Here is a 20,371-nt window from a genome sequence, read left to right as displayed (position 1 = left end):
ATAATAAAAACATTTCAATTGAGATTATCATTTAAAATCAGATCTAATAAAAAAAAATATTTTATGAATGAGAATGAAGCACATCCACTAAAAACCAAAGATGAATAGTAGCAGACTTTAATATTATCTAAAAATTGCAAATACAATAAAGCTGGTTTTGTTTGAAATCAAGAGGCAGAACAAGCATTGAAAATGCAATAGGCCTCGCGTTTTATTAAGTTAAAGCCATTTGCTTTGCTAATGGTGTTATATAGCAAAGCAAATGGCTTTAACTTAATAAAAGGCGAGGCCTATTGCATTTTCAATGCTTGTTCTGTGTGGGGTGCCAATGGGGTATGCTGCGAAGGTGTGTGTGTGTGGGGGGGGGGCGGCATTGGTCCGGGCGTGTGGGGGGAAGCGCTTGTTTGGCGCCAACATAGGCGCGGGCATGGGGGGGCTCTGTCTGCCACGGGAAGTGCGAGAATGAGCGGGGTTATTGCAGGGCCAGCCCATGTGGGATGCTCACAGATAAGGGCAGACCTACGGGAGGGTGGTAGTCCGTCAGGATGGCGGAGCTCGAGCGCGGTGGGAGGCGAGGTGAAGGAGGGCAGGGGGGGGTTAGGTTGGGGGAAGCGGTGGGAGGGATGTGGTGCCATTGAGCAGGGTGGGAAAGATGTGCGGGCACCTGCAGGGTTTTCTGCCGGTCCTGTAATAATGGGGGCACACGAGGAGGGCAAACCTCGGACCAGGTTGCGGTCAGATGGGCAGGGGGGCTCGTCGCCGCACACAGGCAAGGGGGACGTTGGAGGAGGGCTGTCGGTCTTCCGTCCTTGGGGGGACGGCGGGGTTGGCGCACTGGCATGGGGAGAGGAAGAGGGAGCCGCGGGTGTCTTTAATGGCGGTTCGAGCCCTGGTCGTGATTAACTGGGGCTTCCATCCTTGCGGGATCAGTGGGAAGGGGTGGCGCTGAGAGGACCAGGGGTGTTGCTCCACCCACGGCTTGCCCTGGATGCCACCTGGTGAGCCCTGCGGCGGTGCGCACGGGGGCGGCACTGTCCCCTGCGTGGGGGTTTCATCCGGGGAAGCGCACATCCATGAGTTGTGGAGGGCGAGAGTGGTGGCGCTTGCCACAGGCCCAGAGTTGGGTGGGAACAGGGGGATTTGAGTAGGCACAGTGAGGTGGGCTACGAAGGGAGGCACTATGGGTTTGCTTTTGACGGGTGGCAAAGGTGGCGGTTCAATGGTGCGCACAAGTGCTGGCAGATGGCATGGTGGGGTTTCGAGCACCATCAGGCCACTGTTAGCATGCAATATGTGAGGGATGAAGTGCGGCAGAGGGGATGAGGAGGACTACAGTGGGGTTGGGGGCATCTGGGTACACGTTTTGGAAGGGTTGGGGCGGGGTGCACCCGGGAAGGCTTGGGTTTGTATTTTCTTTTCCCGCACTTGGGTGCAGGGAATGGCGCTCGTGAGGAGGAGGGGGTGGGGATGCTCAGTGGGGAGTTGCGGATTCGTAGATGGGGGCTCGGGAGTCAGGGGGAGGCATAAGGAAACAGTGGGTGATGGCGGGGTTTCCGGGGGGACCGATGCTCCGAGATGCCGACCTTGGAAGGGGGGAGGGGGGGGGGAAGGGGGTCTCGGCATGGTTCAACGTCCTGTGATCTTGGGCAGAATGATTGGTCTCCACGGCCGGGGGTGCGTAGGAGCAGGGAGCAGACCCCGTGGTTCGGCAGCCTGGGGAGGGGTTTCATTGCGAAGGTAGGGGGCAGGGTGTTGGCCTGCCGAGGAGGAGGAATTTTGGGAAGGGAAGGACGGGGTGGGCCATGCCCTGGATCCAATAGGCGTTACCTCGCATCGGGTGGGTGATTGCAACGCTGGGCACCGCAGGGGGCGTGTCTCCCAGAGTTAGTGGTTGGCGCCAATATTTTGGTAGCAGGAGTCATTGGCAGGCGCGCAACACCCATTGGACTCAAAGTGCCTCAGCCCCCCCGTGTCGTGTGTGGCAGCCCGGGATGAGACAGCCTCCCGGGCACACACAGCCACACCCGAGCACTTCAGGCGTGTGTTTCTAGTCACGGGTGTAGTGCGCCTGCGATACAGTCCGGGGCATGATGGGAATTTGGTGACGACATAGGATCCCCATCCCAGCTAATGAGTTTGCAAACACGGCGTAAACGAGCGGAGGTCGGGCAGCTGCAAGCAGTGTGGGGCGTGGCATAGTAACTGCTCTGCACCCCCCCCCCCCCGAGCCCAAAGGAAAAAGCAAACCGCAACAGAAGCTTTAAAGAATTAATGAGCGGCCGAGCCGCACAGACGACGTGGGAAAGGCACAGCTTCCCAGCCCTGTGCACGCACCCCTGAACCAGTTGGACTGGCTTGCGAGCCGTCCTAGTTGGACTGACTCGCATGACTGGTTTCTTATCTTTATGGGGCCATGTGTTTGGCTCCATAAAGATAAGAAAACCTTTTACGCCAGCAGTAAGTCGGGGCAGCCAGTCCAACTGGGACTGCTCTAAAAGCGAAAAGTGTACTCACGAGACGCTCCTTTCCAATGGCTGGCCACCGTTTAGCATAAACAGTGACGCCAGCCAATGGAAAGGAGGGGCGGGGCTTAAAGCCCACTAGAGAAATCTAACCAAAACGTTAAATCTCGCCAGCGAGACTGCGCATGTCTGCGCAGTCTTACGCCAGGCGAGACCTAAAAAGGGGCAAAGTATACTTCTGTTGTAAGATGGCCCGTTTGGGACACACTAAAATAATATGTAAAGTGCCTAGTGCAGCAGCCATGTCGCATGAACAAGGTGGAGAATCCGAGGATTTGTGCCGCCCCACTAATAGTTGTAAGAACAGATTTAGATGTAAAAAAGTTAAGTGTATGAAAAAATGGAATATCCAACCTTAAATACAATTCTATCTTGCTCAGAGATTTCACCATAGCGTAATGGGTGCACAGACTTTTGGATAATTAACATTTAGCCCTTTTCTCTTGCATATATCCCGAAAAGACCCCTTCACCCAGACAATGTCTGATTTAGAAATCAACTCTGGGTCAATACAAAGTTGCGATTTGCCCAGTTCTCCCAGCGTGGGTTTTTATATAATTCAGCCATGGTATGTGGTGACAACGATCCAGGCCTAAGCAGTCTCTTAGCCATACTGAAAACCACAGAAATAAGGGGTGAGTCCTATATAATCTGCAATAAAGCAAGCATCTAATTCATCATGTACAATCTGTGAGGGTACACTCTGGGGAATCCTCAATCTCCTTCTAAAAAATTGCTTTCTGCTTCTCGTATTGGTAGACTAGGATTATTCCCCCAGATATCCGCCCCAAATAACGCGATTGATACACATTTTGCGTAGTAAAGGTGAAGTATAGACTCAACGTGGATATATCCTAGGCGCGTGGAGAAAGCATTGGTGCTGTGTGCTACCCTATTAAAAGATCGGACACGTTATCATCAGGGGGTCCCTGTTCATTTTGTTGTCCAACAGAATGCCCAATTAACAAAATGTGTCTTTAATTGCATGTGTTTTGAATTTGACATTTTTCAGGCCTAGTGTCATCATATAAGATTTAGAGTAATTAATTTTCAATCCCAGTCAAATTTTCCATAAAATAGAGCTAATAAAAGCTGCAAACCATTCCTTTTGCGTGCTAGGAGGACAGTATGGTCTGTGTACAGTAATGCCGGGACCAATCAGTTTCCTACCCTCGATACGTCTTTACAATGACATCCTAAAAACGGGTCTAGCCTGTTAATATAAAGAATAAAAAAGCATAGGAGCCCATATGCAGGCTTGCCTGACTCCTCTCCCTAGGTGAAAGTGCGTAGAGCATTCTGAATTTGGCCCAAATCTAACTGAGGCTTCTAGTCCTGTGTGCAAATCATGCAAAAAGGCTACAAGGAAATCATCCAGCCCCATTTTCCGCAGCACAACCCACAGTTTAGATATAGCCACTGTGCCGAACGTTGTGCTGAGGTCCATGAAGGCCAAACGGACGCTCCCCCTTCTAGCTACGGTCTATTTGGTGATTAGTAGATAAAAGGTTCACATTCTGGCTTAATGCATGGGATTTGCGAGATGTGACAGTTGCCGAGGAGCTCTGTGTTGATTCCCAGTTATATTTCACTGAAAGTGAAGGTTCTGTCTCATCGGCGGTCACCTTGTGGGAGGCCTATAAGGCGGTGTTGGTGACTGGGTGCAAAATATACTGGCCCATAGGAAGAAGTGTGCGACCCAGGAGCTTGAGGAGTTAGAAGGTACACTCCTCGATCTGGAGGGAGCTAATCCAGCCACACTGACGGAACAAGATGTGCGTCACCTTGAGCTAACCAGGCGAGAGTATTTAGCGCTTGCGACTGATTAGGTAAAAGCGCACCAGCTAGCAACCCAACATAGACTTTACGAAACTGGAGATAGGGCAGGAAAGCTGTTAGCGTGGCTGGGGAGGAAAGAACTGGAGTCTCGATGGGTAATGTCTATAAAAGAACGAGAGAGTGTCCATACTACTCCAGAAAATATTGCGGGAGCTTTTGAGCGGTATTACAAGACCCTCTACGAGGTCCGCATGCAGACAGGGGACTCTCAGATACGCCAGTATCTCCAGGGTATTGATCTGCCCACCCTGACACCCGAAGACCGAGACAGTCTGGAAGGAGACCTGACATTGGCGGAGGTCACTGAGGCTATAGGCATGAAGAAGACAGGTAAAACTCCGGGCCCTAATGGTCTGCCGGGTGAATTTTTCAAACTGAACAGTGCATTGTTGGTACCCCATCTCCTTAAGATGTTCCTGGAATCAAAAGAACAGGGGTGTCTCCCACCAGATCTTCATCTGGCCACGGTGGTGGTTATCCACAAGGAAGGGAAGCCCCCAGAATACTGTGGGTCCTATCGCCCCATATCCCTTCTTAATCTTGAAACAAAGATCCTGGCCACGATTCTGGCACAGCGGCTACTGAAAGTGATTCTTCCGCTGGTACACAAGGACAAGTCTGGTTTATGCCTAAACGCGCTACACGTTTCAATTTGCGCCGTCTAGCCAACTGGATGGTCACAGTGCGTGGCCGAGATAGTCCCCATCTGCTTCTCTCGCTTGATGCGGAGAAAGCGTTCAACACTATTCACTGGCCCTTTATGTGGCGGACTCTGGAAGCAATGGGCTTCGGCCCGATTTTCCTAGCATGGTCAGCGTTGTTATACAACATGCCCGAGGCACGAGTCCGGGTCAACGGCACTCTCTCGAATAGTTGGCCGATTCAGAGGGGCACCAGGCAGGGATGCCCTCTATCCCCTTTACTGTTTGCCCACATATTGGAGCCCCTGACTTGTGTGGTTCGTAGCCGACCGGGACTGGGCGGCTTCCTAGCCAGTATGGATTCCCTAGAGGAAGAGCGTATTTCGTTGTACGCAGACAATGTTCTGCTCTATGTCACACAACCCGCTGAAACACTCCCTCGCCTTTTGCACATCTTTGAGGAATATGGCAGTTACACTGGCTATAAGATTAATTGGACTAAGTCCACCCTTTATCCGCTAAGTGGGGACCTAGTGCCCTACACTTATCCCAGCTGCGTGCGCCTGGCCACGGAGGGCTTTCTTTATCTAGGTCTCTACATCACCACCGACTCTGTGCTTCGCCTGGATCGCAATATACGAGTGTTGCTTAATTTTCAGGCAGATGGGAAACGCTGGAGAAAACTCCCATCTAACTATTATGGGGTGAGCCGCAATGTATAAAATGGTATCGCTTCCTCTGCTTCTTTACGTTCTCTAGAACACATATTACAAAATACCGGACACTATTTTTACTCTCATTAACAGTGAGTTGCGCCTCCTTTTATGGGACGGTGCTCATCCGCAGATAGCGTTGCAGACCCTGCAACGTAACCCCTATAATGGAGGATTGGCCGTACCGGATATAGGGCGGCCCACCTTATTATTAATGAATGGAACCACACACCAGGGGATCACCCGACGTATAGGCTGGAAAGACTCCAGTTCCATGAACGTTCCCCGCTGCACTACTTATATGCGGGAGCAGGAAAGTCGCGACTTCTTCCGGCGACACAGAGGGTAATAGAGGCCTGGAAATCTGCAGGGAAATTGATGGGAGGGGAACCTACAAGGGAGAACCCCCTGTGGGAAGGGGCTTGCCTGGCTGAGATTAAGAAGCTGAGATGATTCAAGAAATGGGACCTTATTGGCATTTCGAAGATTGGAAACCTCTTGGAGAGAGGCTTTCTGGCTTCTTTTTCTTTCCTTCAATTCAAATATCAATTACATAATTCCCAAGCCTACGCTTATCTTAGACTTCGACATGCCTGGCAGGCGGAGGGACTAGAAGATGTGACGCTGCCGGAATATGCCCCCCTTGAGGGCAGACTCCTTCAAGAGGAGATCCCGGCTCAGGCAATATCTCGGACATACAAAACGCTAATTAATAATACGCCGGACAATCTTGGCCCACTTCGCGCAAAATGTCAACTCATCACGGGGCCACTCGAGGATATAGACTGGGAAGCGGCCCTCATGCACCCACGAGAGACAGCAATCAAATTAAGATTTCACCTTATTCAATACAAAATCCTTCATAGGGTCTACTATGATAGGGAAGGTCTACACAGGATGGATAGGGTGGACAACCCTGCATGCCTCAGATGCAGGGCGGAACATGGCATGTATATTCACACTCTGAGAATGCAGCTACATCCAGCACTATTGGCACACAATAGTGGAGGAATTAAACAAAATACTCGGGGCAAACATTGAGATGGACGTGGAATTCTTACTCCTAGGAATTCTCACGGATATTGACCTGCCGCGCTATGGGCTCCTACTGGCCAACTTGGGGTTAGTGGTGGCTAAAAGGGATATTGCCAAGTACTGGGGTGCACATCACCTTCCTACACTTATGGAGTGGAAGTCCAACATGGATCTCTACATGGCGGCTGAGAAAGTGGTTTATAAAGCGAGGGGCTGCCCACGCAAATTTCGAAAAATTTGGTCCCCATGGTTGAAATATTACAAACTAGAACTTGGTGCAGAGGGAGGAGCCCTTCCATTGTCTCATACCGGGTCTACACCTGGCCCGTGAGAAATGTTTCACCACCATCCATTCGAGATTGGAACTCTGGGAGGTCTTGCCTTGTGTACTTATTGGACGTTCACTGTTGATGTGAATGTATGTGTTTTCTTGAACAATCCCCAGCAATGTTCAGTGTCCATTATCGTAACTCCATGCACATTATTGATCGTATCTTTGGTGTTGATGATTTCTTTTCCCATCTGTATGTTTTGTTTTTTATTGATACAGGAAAATAAAAATAAAGTTATTAAAAAAAAAAAGGTGCACATTCTGTTCAACTGTACGTCATCCTGGTCTAAAGCCATATTGAATTTCCGACAAGATTTCCTTATTATCTACCCATTCAATTAGCAGACTGAGCAGGACCCTAGCCAAAACTTTCGCTTCTGCGTCTATCAAAGAGATTGGTCGATAGCACACTAGGTCCGCTTGGTTCCCTTAAAAACAAAAAAACAAACTGAGTCAATAACGGATTGCTTTCAGGATGTAGGAATATGGCCTTGAGCTACTACATTTAAACTTTGGGTAATTAATGGGTCTCAGAGGTCGATACACGATTTAAAAAGGTATCCGGGAACGCCATCCGGGCATGGCACATTCCCTGGTGTAAGACACACAATTCCTTCTCTCACCTCAGCCAAATCAACATGTAGTGTTAACTCAATGTTAAAAGATGCGGTGGAGTTTGAGTGGCTATTATTTGCATATATACGTTCCAAGTGGGCAACCCATTTCTGGGACGGGATAGTTTGGCCCATGTCTGGTGCTGCTACCTCATTGAAGCATTGAAGAGTAGCTGGTTCACAACTTTCCAAATGGCTGAACATTCTTTAGAGGTACAAGCCTCCTTTAACTCTTCCCACGTTTCGCTTTGAGGGCATTCTTCCGAACCCTATGCGCTAGCATATAACGCTTCTAGCATCCTTTGCGGCATCTTTCGGCCTTGATTTAAGTTGCAGGGCCGACTTTAAAACTTTGGTATGCCTTTGTACAGCTCTTATCAAACCATTTAGGACCATAACTGTATAACCTGTTTCATGTTCTAGTTAGAGTGTATACCTCTTTTCAGATATTAGAGAATTAATCTACAATGGCTTGATCAGAAGAATCTAAATACAGAAACTTCAAATTCAGAACTACACCTATGGACCAAATTACTTGTGAATTCCTCCAAGATAATCTTGCCCCAACCAATTAGCCGACCTTGCTCCTTAGTTGTGATGGTTTCTATATAGCTATTGGTGCTCTTGTCCTTTAAGTCATACCAGCAGAACTATAAAAGTGGGTTATGGTCACTGTTGGCATGCCACTGTCTTGAACTTGATTAGAAGAGGAATCATGCAAGCAGACACAATGATAAAATCAATAGTGGAATTGATACCTCTACCCATAAGCGTGGGGGTCGACCAGGGGATTCATACTCCTCTTTAGTCAGGAGATTGGCGAGATTAAACTCGGATAGCATAAGAATTAAAACATCTCCCTGACAGGGGTGACTAAAATATACCTGCTCTGGATCCTCACCATGGCTTTGTATCCACTTATTAGTATTACATTAGGAGCACGGATGCATGTTAAAATGCCCTACTAGCAGAAATATAGGTGAGAAAGACCAAACAAGTAGGGTGTCTTTCAAGACTTTCTTAGCTCAACTGCCAAAAATGCCTCTGACGCGTTGGGGGTATAGATGTTAATTACCAAAATCCTGACCTTATGCAGGAAAGATACATGGGCACCCAGAATAATTCCAGACTCGAAGGGTACTGGTGTGTCGCAACCTAACCCTAAGCTCAAAAATGTTGCCACGCCCCCCTTCGCTCTACCATGTAGTGAGGGTATTACATTAACGCGAAAAGCAATGAACCCATCGATAAAGGAAGTCCCCTTCACATCCCAGGTCTCTTGGAAGTACACTATCCCAAAAGAAACTCAGACCCCTGCTCAGCCAATAAAGATCTTATCCCTGCTACATTCCAATTGAGTACTCCTGCGTTATTCTCAAGAGTCCTAATAGGAGCCATTTCCCCCTTAGGGACCTCTTTTATGCTGACTTCTGATCTCACACTATCTCCAGCGTCCACATAAAGATGTAGAGAACCGGCCTCTGCCCTATTTACTAAGTCTATGTCTGCTAAAACTTCAAACCAATTATACATAGGGGTCCCAAATGGGCCAACGTATGCCAATATTTGTCGCTATTGGAGCTCCTAACAACCCTCTCCCTGGTTTATTATGATCCCAAGCAGGAACCCAAGCAGCTCGGGATCTGGTTTATAAAAATAACCCAAGGGCAATAATACATTACTACTAGGTTCAAGCTGAATACTCGTGTGCCCAAAAAGCAATCTTTTAGCCAGACATGGTCAGTTAAAGGTAACAATAATACAATCCCCTTGTCGCTCCACAGATCAAGTGCCAATCCAACTCACCCTCCATGTCAGCAAAATATTGTTGGCCAATGCAGGAGTGAAGTTTCTGTGACAACCTAGCAAGTTCACAGTCTTATTGAGCAACTGTTTCTGAGTCTCCTTTCGAGCCCTTCCTCGGGCCATGAATTCTCGCAAGGATTATTACATATGGGCAGGAGGCAAGCCTATTACCAGTTGATTTTTAATTTGGATCCCCCGGGCATTTACTCCAGTTACTCAACCCTGTGTCGTGTTAGGGGGCCGCCCCTCAAGCTGGGCACTGCAGTGACCTGCTTCAATGCCCCCGTGGCTAAGTTAACATGGGTATTAGGGCCAACACATGGGGGGGGGGGGGGAGCAGGCGTAGGTCTTGGTATTGGGGTGGAGAAACAACAGGAGGGATGCTCAGATAAGTTAAAACATTGTGAGCTTTGCGACCCAGCCTTCTCTGTAGCAGCCAAAGCTGAGGTGCAAGAGTCCCGCTCAGATGCATCCCTTAATTTCATACTGTCCAGTATGGTCTATAGCATCCAGTCATGAGAGGATTGCGAGCAATTCCGTCCGTAGAAGCTCCATGCATTTGGTTAAATCCTCGCCCGCCAAAAATCCTTGGCCCACAGGTGGCCCGGTCCCCCTTAACTGCTTCATTCCCCGCTGACAAGGCTGTGTCAGCTTATGAAATAGTTTCCGTTATTGCTGAGGCAGCAATCTGTGCATCATGTGCTGGGTGCACTGGGTAACTTTTTGCAGGCTTTGGGTCTAGTTAAACGTTGGGTATGTTCTGCCTCCCTTCGAGGGGGTGAGGTGTCAAGAGTGTGAGCTCGATGCCGGAGGTGATAAGTCTGTTTGCTACAGGGGAGATCAAGATCGGTTGATCTAAAATATTCGACAGCAGAGCAGAAGAGCTAGGTGAGGCAGGGGGATGTGGTTTTGGAGCCGGGACCAACCACTGCAGTGAGGGAAAGCCTCCTCTCCGTATGACCCATTTAATTACTGATGGCGGTCATGGCAAGCTGAATCATTCTGTTGAATGAGGTAGGAACAGGGGGAGATGCTGCAGTGCTCGGGCCATCGCCCAATTACCTCTTTTTTTTTTATTAGCATTTTGCACATTTTTAGGTACAATCCGAGCAATGCCCGTTCATTGTGAATAAATGTTTGGCAGTAGCACAGAATCAAGCTCAACAGGAGAGGATGTAGCAGGTAAATTACATAACAATGACTACAAGGAGTCCAAAGACCGCGACAATATACATGCACATTAAAATACATTATTTGTGCAGAAAAGTCCAAAACACCCACACACACACACAACTAGGACAGAGAGGCTGGTCCCGTCAGTTTTCTTTCAAATCTAATGTTCACCCTACAGTCTAGACCTGACCCTAATCTTTAACTAAAGAAAGCTGAATTCCAAGATCCCCTCTAGGGCAACCTGTTTCAAGTTTATCATCCATATTGTTTAGGTCCTTAATGATGAGCACCCTTTATCCCCTCAGAATCCTTTGCTTTTCAGTCTGCACACACCCTATGTTCCTGTAATACAAGAACATTTAATCTTACTACCACTGTAAGTACCCCAAGCACCTACCAGCAGTCCGGAAACCACAGAAATAATGTTGGCTGTGGTGTACTCCGAGGTCACCCTCTTCTCAGGATTCGCCACGTGTCGCAGAACAGTACCATGGACTATGGCACCCAGAATGAAGTTAATGTGCCCAACAAAAATGAGAGCGATGCCAGCTCTCATCAACTGCCGTGGGCCCTTCACCAAATCTGCAACCAAGAAAAACATTACTTCTAAACAAGGTGGCATGAGCTACCAAAAGCCTAAAAATGACTTCACCCATGTGACGACAATATACAGTATTGACTTTTAATCTGCAAGAACTGGTTTCAAGAAAATAATGAACACCTAACCCCTGTACTGTGAATTAGGAACACAGATTGGAATACTGTGGAAACCATACTGCTTTTGTAATTTGACACCATATATGTGACATTTGACATATGCACAGTGTACAATGAGTGTGATCACATGCCAAGAAATCAAGTCCCTGCTAATATTTACCATCTCTTCACGGAGATTTATCTATGGTTAGTTTTTCTAGTTGCAGACCATAATATCTGCACAAACAACAATTTAGTCAAAACACTCTTCCAGGTGATCGATATCCGAGAGCAATTCATTTAACAATGGGTCCTTCTGCTACCTTGTCACAAAGGGTCTAGTATCACTTGTACTAGAAGCGGCTTTAAGGTCAGAAATACATCAATTTATATGTGCGACTTCACATCCAAACAGAAAGCATGGGTTACATAAAATGGCCATCCAAAAATATGGCCCGCTCTCCACAACCGGAACAAGAATTACTTTTCTATTCTGGAAAAAAATCAGCTGCAGCGTCTTCAATAGCATTGCAGAATGATAAGAGGCCTACCCTGTGCTTCCCTCGTCTAGGCCAGACTGGCTGAACCAAAAAGGCCCTTGGCAATAATCCACCTGCACTGCATATGGCGAGTTTTGTGAGGTGAGGGGCAAGACTTTGAAGATGAGTGGATAAGTGAGGCAGGTGACGAAAGGTGTGAGATTGTGCAATCACTCACAATGGGTAATGCAGAATCTAACTGAGCATGGCAATGTTTGATTTTGATTTGAGATTTGTAAAGGGCAGCAATCACCTTAAGGCATCAAGGCACTAGAGACCAGCCGTCCAAAAACAGGCTGAAAAGGGTGAAGAAGATTCAGATAGATACTAGACAAGCCAGGTCTTAAGAGCTTTTCTGAAAGGGAGCAGAAGTGGAATAGACCCGAGGGCAAGGGGGAGGGAGTTCTAAAGCTTGCTCACTGTCACTGAGACTGCTCTGTTCCCCCATTTTCTCTTTTTGGTTCTTGGTACGACCAATTGCATTTGGAGCGAAGAACGCAAGGGTCTGTAAGGGGAATGCAACAAAAAGACTGGGCTGTTCCTTAGGAAAGGAAAGAGGACAGGATCACTAGGAAAAAAGGGTTAGTGCTCAATGGAGGACAACCCCTGGGTATCCAATTTGTTGGATATAATGGCCTCACACACCCTTGCGAGTGTCATGCTTCATCATCGGCAATGCTCCACGTTGGGTAGGCGGTGCAATGCCCAACGGGCTCACCTCTAAGAGGGGCTCTTTATCGGAGATCTTTTATCCAACTGCCTATGGGTGAAGTGGGGGGTGAGGGGCCAGGACAGAGTAGATAGTGTGGGTGAGGATAAAATGTGACCTAAGGTACCGGAAAGCAATTTTTATTCTGGTGGTCCTCTGCCACAAGTAAAATCAAGGATAGCCGGTGCTCATGGGGACTATGGTTTCCCGGAATGGACCAGGGCTAGAGTGCAAATGGTGTGGTCAACATGTTTCTCGCTTCTAGTACATTGACTGCGATTCTTCAGGACCTAGTAAAAAACTACAATCTACAAAACATGACCTAATGATTAGTATCAGTTTAAATACAGCACATAAGTTGTACTACCTGTATGACACTGCTCCTACCTAGAAAGTGAAGATAAAGGAGAACATTACCACAGGTAAGTAACAACATGTGACCCTGTAGTGACCGTGAACACACTGTGAAGAAGTGACATACTAGTGCAGATAGTATGTGATTAAAACCAAGTTAAAAACTGGTAGCATCAGTATCCATTTGAACTACTTCACGCACCCATGGAATCGGTGATACTGTTACTCACCTAAGGGTTAGAGTTACAGGGTGTCAACAGTACCCGGTGGATCTGACATCAAGGGAGAAGCCATAAAGTTTCAGACTCTAACCCTTAGGTGAGTAACAGTATCACCGATTCCATGGGTGCGTGAAGTAGTTCAAATGGATACTGATGCTACCAGTTTTTAACTTGGTTTTAATCACATACTAGTCACTATCTGCACTAGTATGTCACTTCTTCACAGTGTGTTCACGGTCACTACAGGGTCACATGTTGTTACTTACCTGTGGTAATGTTCTCCTTTATCTTCACTTTCTAGGTAGGAGCAGTGTCATACAGGTAGTACAACTTATGTGCTGTATTTAAACCGATACTAATCATTAGGTCATGTTTTGTAGATTGTAGTTTTTTACTAGGTCCTGAAGAATCGCAGTCAATGTACTAGAAGCGAGAAACATGTTGACCACACCATTTGCACTCTAGCCCTGGTCCATTCCGGGAAACCATAGTCCCCATGAGCACCGGCTATCCTTGATTTTACTTGTGGCAGAGGACCACCAGAATAAAAATTGCTTTCCGGTACCTTAGGCCACATTTTATCCTCACCCACACTATCTACTCTGTCCTGGCCCCACACCCCCACTTCACCCATAGGCAGTTGGATAAAAGATCTCCGATAAAGAGCCCCTCTTAGAGGTGAGCCCGTTGGGCATTGCACCGCCTGCCCAACGTGGAGCATTGCCGATGATGAAGCATGACACTCGCAAGGGTGTGTGAGGCCATTATATCCAACAAATTGGATACCCAGGGGTTGTCCTCCATTGAGCACTAACCCTTTTTTCCTAGTGATCCTGTCCTCTTTCCTAAGGAACAGCCCAGTCATCTCTTTTTGTTGCTTTCATATCTGGGGCTACGACTGTAGCCGGACCTTCCATTCCCTTCTCTTGTGAATGGTAATTAATGCCCTACTGGATCACAATTGATCCTTGTCTTCCCCTACCTATTGTTAGATTCTGTAAGGGGAATGCCAATTGAACATAGTCTTTAATCTTGATGGGTAGAGAGAATACAATGATTTGTGAACCATTCAAAGTGCCTTGAAACTAGTAAGTTTTTCAATCGAGAGCCAGTGCAGGGATTCTACTCCCTTCCTGGCGGATTGTTTCCTGGGAATGTCCAGAACGAGTCTTGCCAGTGCGTTCTGTAGCACTTTGAGTTTATGCCGCATACTCTTATTGGCAGCCAGGTATAGTGTATTGCAGTTGTCGAGTCTGGACATTACCAGGGTCAGTGCTACCTGGATTCGAGCTGATCATGGGCTGAAATATTATTTTTTTTTTTTGTTAACATCCTTATGATACAGGAGCATTTTGAGATGGTACGGTTAATTTGGATATCAAAATTGAGTTCAATATCCATCAGAATTCCAAGGTTCTAAGCCTTCTTGCTCAGTGCAGGATTGAGGCCAGCAGTTACTATTCCACTTGGATGACTGATCCAAATATCATCAGTTCAGTTTTCTCCCCATTGAGTTTCAAAAAGTTAGCAGACATCCATTCTGCCACTTTAGTCATGCAACCGAGGATATTCTCCGACGTTGAACAAGGACTTTTGAGGAAAGTGACCATGATCTGAGTATCATCTGCATAGGACACCAGCTCCAGTCCAAATGAATGGATTATAGTTGCCAGGGGTGCCACATACAGATTAAAGAGAGTAGGGATCAGAGATGATCCCTGCGGAACTCCACTGGGTAGAATATAGGAGCATAAGTAGAAAGATTATATTTTCACCCTTTGGGATCTCCCTGTTAGGAATGAGGACAGGAGGGCTAGTGCTTGCTGCGAGATCCCAAGACTCTGGAGTCTGTCCTGCAGCAGAATAGGTGAAATGGTATCAAATGCTGCTGACAGATCCAAGAGAATCAGCACTACCCCCGGTCCTTCATCGACTGAACGCCCGATGTAATCAGTGGCCGATATCAGGGCAGTTTCCGTCCCATGATGCTTCCTGAATCCAAACTGAGAAACATTAAGCCATGGTTGCTGTTCAGCCGTTTCCATAAGCTGCTTATTAAGATGCAGCTCCAGTATTTTAGCTGGAAGCAAAGAAAAATCGGACGGTAATTCTTACAATCCCCTGGATCTAAATTCGTTTTTTTTAATGTTTTTTAGAAGCGGCCTAATGATGGCTTGTTTCCAGCTATGTGGATAGATTCAGGATTGAATGACATTATTCATGATTTTACAGAGCGGTTCTGCTATGGTGTTTGCAGCCATATGGAGAATTGCTGGTGGACACGCCTCCAAGGGTGTGCCAGCATGCGTCTTCAAAAGATATTGTACAAGTGGAGGCGAGAGATCAGAGAATTTAGAAAGATCTCTATCCTCATTACAGGGCTGCAAGAGTGCCCCTTCAGTGAGTCTGCTCGATGCCAGTGCTATAGTGGACGCTCCAAGATGTGGATCAAAGCTGGTATAGATATCCATAATTTTTGTTTGAAAAAAGCTGGCCAGTTGGTCGCAGAATACTTGTGAGGTTTCTGGTTCTGCTAGGAGTTGGGAGGATGAAAGCTGTTGTACCAGCTTAAATAACTCTTTTGGGGAGGATGAGTTTTCAATTTTGTAGGTGCAGTATTTGGATTTTCCTTCCACTAATGCACGTATGTATTCCTTAATACTAGCTTTATATGCCAATCTATCAAGTTTCTCTAAAGTTGATCTCCAGGCTTGTTCCGAGCAATGGCAGGCTTTTTTGTCGTTATACCAGGGGGTCGAGGGACGACATTTTTTCCCCAACATATAATTTCAAAGGAGCTTCGGATTCTAACCAAATCTCAAATGCCTCCGAACCAAGATTGGAATCCTCTTTAATTATGCAAAGAACATGATCCAGAATGTTGGTTAAGGTGTTGGCTGAAATACCTTTCCAGCTTCTAGTTTTGCTAGGCGAGTGAGGAAATCTATAATCTACAGCTATAGCTGGGGGATGGAAATCAAACACTACTGCACTATGATCAGACCAGCAAATGGGTATAGCATTTTGGAAGGTAATTCTTAAGTCAGAGAAGATCCCATCCAATGTGTGTCCTGCTCTGTGAGTCGGGTGCACTTTAGATAAATATGCTAGTTTCCATGTGTCTAGTATGTAAAAATGAGTATCTTCAAGCTAGTTTAATTCATGCTGTCACAGCAATGTCGGATTTACAGATCTTGTAACATGAAATTGCCGTATGTTGCACATACAACACAATGTGAGAATGATTGTGGCAACTATTCATTACAATCTGGCAATGTTTTTTAAAACAGATATAGGGCTTCATAACGTTGATGAGGAGACGAAGCACTCCAATTTGCATACTCCCACCAATGATCAATTCTAGGGTTGCCACTGAGACATACTTCAAAACACAGTAGTAAATGTTGCTGGGCATAAGTATGAGGTGCAGAGAGCATGAAAACGGATGCAGTTGCAATTTTCAAGTTTACATCACATTCCTGATAAAACTACAGAATGTTCGGCGTTCTCGTTCCGGTCCAATGCAAATGCACTACTACCAGATCAGCGTGCAGAAACTGGAACAGCATCACTGAGGACTGGAACACCGCTCTCAAAAACCACTGACCCCCACAAATGCACACCCCCATGCAAAAAGCAGGCCAGTCAGTAAGGCTAAAGACTCTGGTCCTACTTTTTATGTACAGTTTTTTTCTTCTCAAAATCCGGTCACCCCTCAGACGACATCTGCTTGTTTCTGTAAAGAGAAGACATGGCGACCCTCATCCTCCTGGACACCTGCACAGCTTCTGACAGTCTCCCACCCCATCCATCGGCTATATGACATGGGAATGCAAAGACCCGCACCCAGGTGGATCTGCTCCCGTCTGACTGGAAGTACCCAGTCAGTCACCCTTGCATTGTACACCTCAGACGCCCACGACCTCATCTGTGGAGTTCCGCAAGGATCCTACATGAGCCCTATCCTCTTCAAAACATACATGATCCCTCTAGCCAGCATAATCTGATCTCACAATATCAGCGTGCGCTCCTAAGCCAACAACAAAGGTCATTCTCTCCCTCATGGACAAGACACCCAGAACTCAGATCAATTTTAATGCATGCATCACTAAAATTGACCACTGGATCAAGACCAACTGTCTAAAGCTGAACACCAACAAGACCAAAATTGTGATCTGCGGGAAAAGCATATCACTGTGGAACTTCACCTGGTGGTCAACAGAGCTAGGACTGACACTCACCACCATGCCAAGAATCTGGGGGATCATCATGGATAGCAAACCCAACATGACCGCGCAAGTCAATGCCATCCCCGTCTCATGCTTCCATACCCTGAAGATGCTGTGGAAGATTTTCAAATGGCTCCCTATCAGCACCCTGAAAACCGTCACACAGTCCCTGGCCACAATCAAGTTGGACTAATGGAACACCTTCTATGAAGGGGGAATCAATAAGAAGAACTCTCAAGAAGGTTACAGACCAATGAGAACTCGGCGGCCAGAATCACCCCCAACCTCCCACACCACATTCACATCTGAAGGTTCTCAACTGGCTCCCAGTTCACAAATTAGCAAAATTCAAAATCCTCCCCCACACTTTGAAGACACTAACACCGGTCCAGCACACTTTAACAATCGCATGGGCTTTTCCAAACCTTCCACTCACTCGTCTGAACTACTACTTGCACATATTCTAGCAATCAAGTATTCTACATAGCTCCTAAAGCTTGATACGACCTGCCTCTACACATAAGAGCCTCTTCCTCACTTCTAATAAATCCTGCAAGCAGCTGAAGACCTGGCTTTTCGAGTAGTCTCACTAGGCCCTGGGTGTGGCAAGACTCACACCTGCTCAGCACCAGGATACCCTTCCGGGTGATAGTGCGCTCTACAGATCTAGATAATGAGGCTCTAGGGCAGTCTTCTTCGTCTGGAGTGTCACCATTCACACTTAAGTACAGCCGCCGGGTCAGCATCCATAGAATGAAACCGATCACCTCCAAAAACAATTATGTTGAAAAACGTATGCACCGATTAAACATTCAGAGAATAAAGTTGTCATAAGAGTTGCAATTAAAAATGTATGAAATAAAATCAGCAAATTTTAATCTAGCTGTACACCTGACCTTCTGCGAAAATTACAGCAAGAGGCCCTTTTTAAATGCTAACCATAGAACACTGAAAGTTAAAAGATTGTTTAACATCGGGAATTACGGGAATGTAGACTATATTATGCTAATGAGGCATTCAAATATACACGACCAAGTAGTCGCAGAGATCCACAGGTTTGCCTCACAGCTCGGGGGCCCCCCAGTCTCCTACTGTCCATACACGGACCACTGGTCCCCCCCAGTGCCCCTAGCCGGTGGCATGAATCGACCCCACTCCCACCATGGGCTTTCCGTTTTACTCACCGAAACCGCACGCTGCCGCCATGTTGAAAACACTTAGGTCTACAGTACCCGACGCGCGCGCATCACCTGCGCGTGGCTCCACCTCCAGTGACGTCACTGTCTACCTGAAACCGTAGCACCGCCTCTACAATAACGTCACTGCGAGGCAGCTGCACCCTTCCTCTATTGAGACTGCGCGTGTCAATTGGCATGCCCGGAGGCGTCCATGCTGGGGTCAGGCAATAGATTCTTGTTCATGAGGAGGGAGGGAGATAGAGGGGCTCTGTCTGGCTCCATCACAAGTGTTAGCAGCGCCGGTGCTAACCAGTCTGATCCTAACATGGGTACCTGCTTTCAATGCCAATGACACCTGCTGTTGCAGTGTCGATTTTGCTGGCACTTGACATTTATTTATTGCATTTTTATATAGCGCGAACTTTACCCAGAGGTGTCAGAGCGCTTTACAATAGAACGAAGTAATTTACATAAGAATGAGAGTCTTATTGCACTGGTGGGGGAATTTGCACATTAACAAGTTACAGATACAATAACATAACAGGTGTATTTGTAAAGCACACGTTCACCCCAGCAACGGGGGTATCTTGGCGCTGAAATAACAGATGTATATTGTTACCCAACTCAATGGTACTCATTTTATCGACCTCAAATGGATGAATGGCTGAGTGGACCCGCCAGGATTTGAACCTGTGACCATGAGGTCGAACACAGGCCCCCGCAGTGGATGCATTAGTCCACTGAGCCACCAGATCATGATTATAAACTGAAAGGTGGCACAATTAGAGTAATACAACTACAGAACACATATTTACAAAATTGAGCTAACGTGAATGTCATGTGGCCATGAGGGTCATGACCTAGTTTGAATTATTCATAGACGTTTCTTTGGAAAAGAAGAGTTTTAAGATCTGTTTTGAAAATCTGAAAAGAGTTGGTTGTCCGAGTTAGTGAGTTCCAAATTCAAGTTGCATAACCTGAGAAGGATTGACCCATAAATCTTTCTCTTTTGAAAGTAGGAGGTTCGAGCAATACATTTTCAGCATTGCTTGAAGGTATGGAGCCGCATGATAATCTTTTGAGTTTGTTCACCAGGTAGCGAGAGGTGGAAATGTGTATGACTTTATGGGTGATGCAGGCAGCCTCATAAATTATCCTAGCTTCAATGGGATGCTAGCGAAGAAAAATCAGTACGGGTGTCATATGATCATTTCTTTTGGCCCCATAGACAAAATGTGCAGCTGAATGAAGGATGGATTTTAGAGGGGATGGGTGTGTTTTGGGGAGGCCAGCAAGTAAAGAGTTTCAGTATTCCAATCTGGAGAGAACCAATGATTGTACCCGAGTTTTTAGGTGTTGCTCAGGAATTAAACGCCAAACCCCCCCCTGAGAAGGCGCAGTTGGTAGTGTGTGTTCTTGGCCGTGGTGTTGATATGTAAATGTAGGTTGAGTCATCAAATACGCTTTATTCGGTTTGCCAAGATCCATCAAAGCATATAAATACTAGAACATGTGTATAGTTGAAAGTCCAAAATACAATTTGTACAATATAAAAGTTAAGTGGGTAGAAGAGCTTTTACAATTTTCTTACATGTTTAAGAGATCTAATACAAAGAAAAAATCTGTTATAATACCAAAGGTACAGCAGCATTGTTCTAATATAACATCTGTGCAAATCTAGCAGAGAACTAATGTATCCTTACTTAGCTTAGTGGGCGTACAGCATTATAATCTAATTGAGGAGGGTCGAGCGAACCCCAGCTATCAGAAT

The 20,371-nt window shown here is 46.6% G+C and overlaps 1 protein-coding gene across 1 annotated transcript in view; it reads right to left on the bottom strand.

Annotated features, from left to right (window-relative positions):
* Positions 1–18,735, bottom strand: part of KRTCAP3 (keratinocyte associated protein 3) — a 51,330-nt gene extending 32,595 nt beyond the window's left edge. Inside the window, exons 1-2 of the mRNA XM_085613306.1 lie at positions 18,607–18,735; positions 11,072–11,256 (exon numbers count right to left, since the gene is read on the bottom strand). Coding sequence (XP_085469432.1) covers positions 11,072–11,256; positions 18,607–18,628 — 207 coding nt within the window. The 5' untranslated portion in view covers positions 18,629–18,735. The remainder of the gene's footprint in view (positions 1–11,071; positions 11,257–18,606) is intronic.
* Between the last annotated feature and the right edge of the window lie 1,636 nt (positions 18,736–20,371).

Source organism: Triturus cristatus, chromosome 6 (genome assembly GCF_964204655.1).
Source record: "Triturus cristatus chromosome 6, aTriCri1.1, whole genome shotgun sequence".
NCBI lineage: Eukaryota > Metazoa > Chordata > Amphibia > Caudata > Salamandridae > Triturus > Triturus cristatus.
This window is presented reverse-complemented; position numbering and strand designations above follow the sequence as displayed.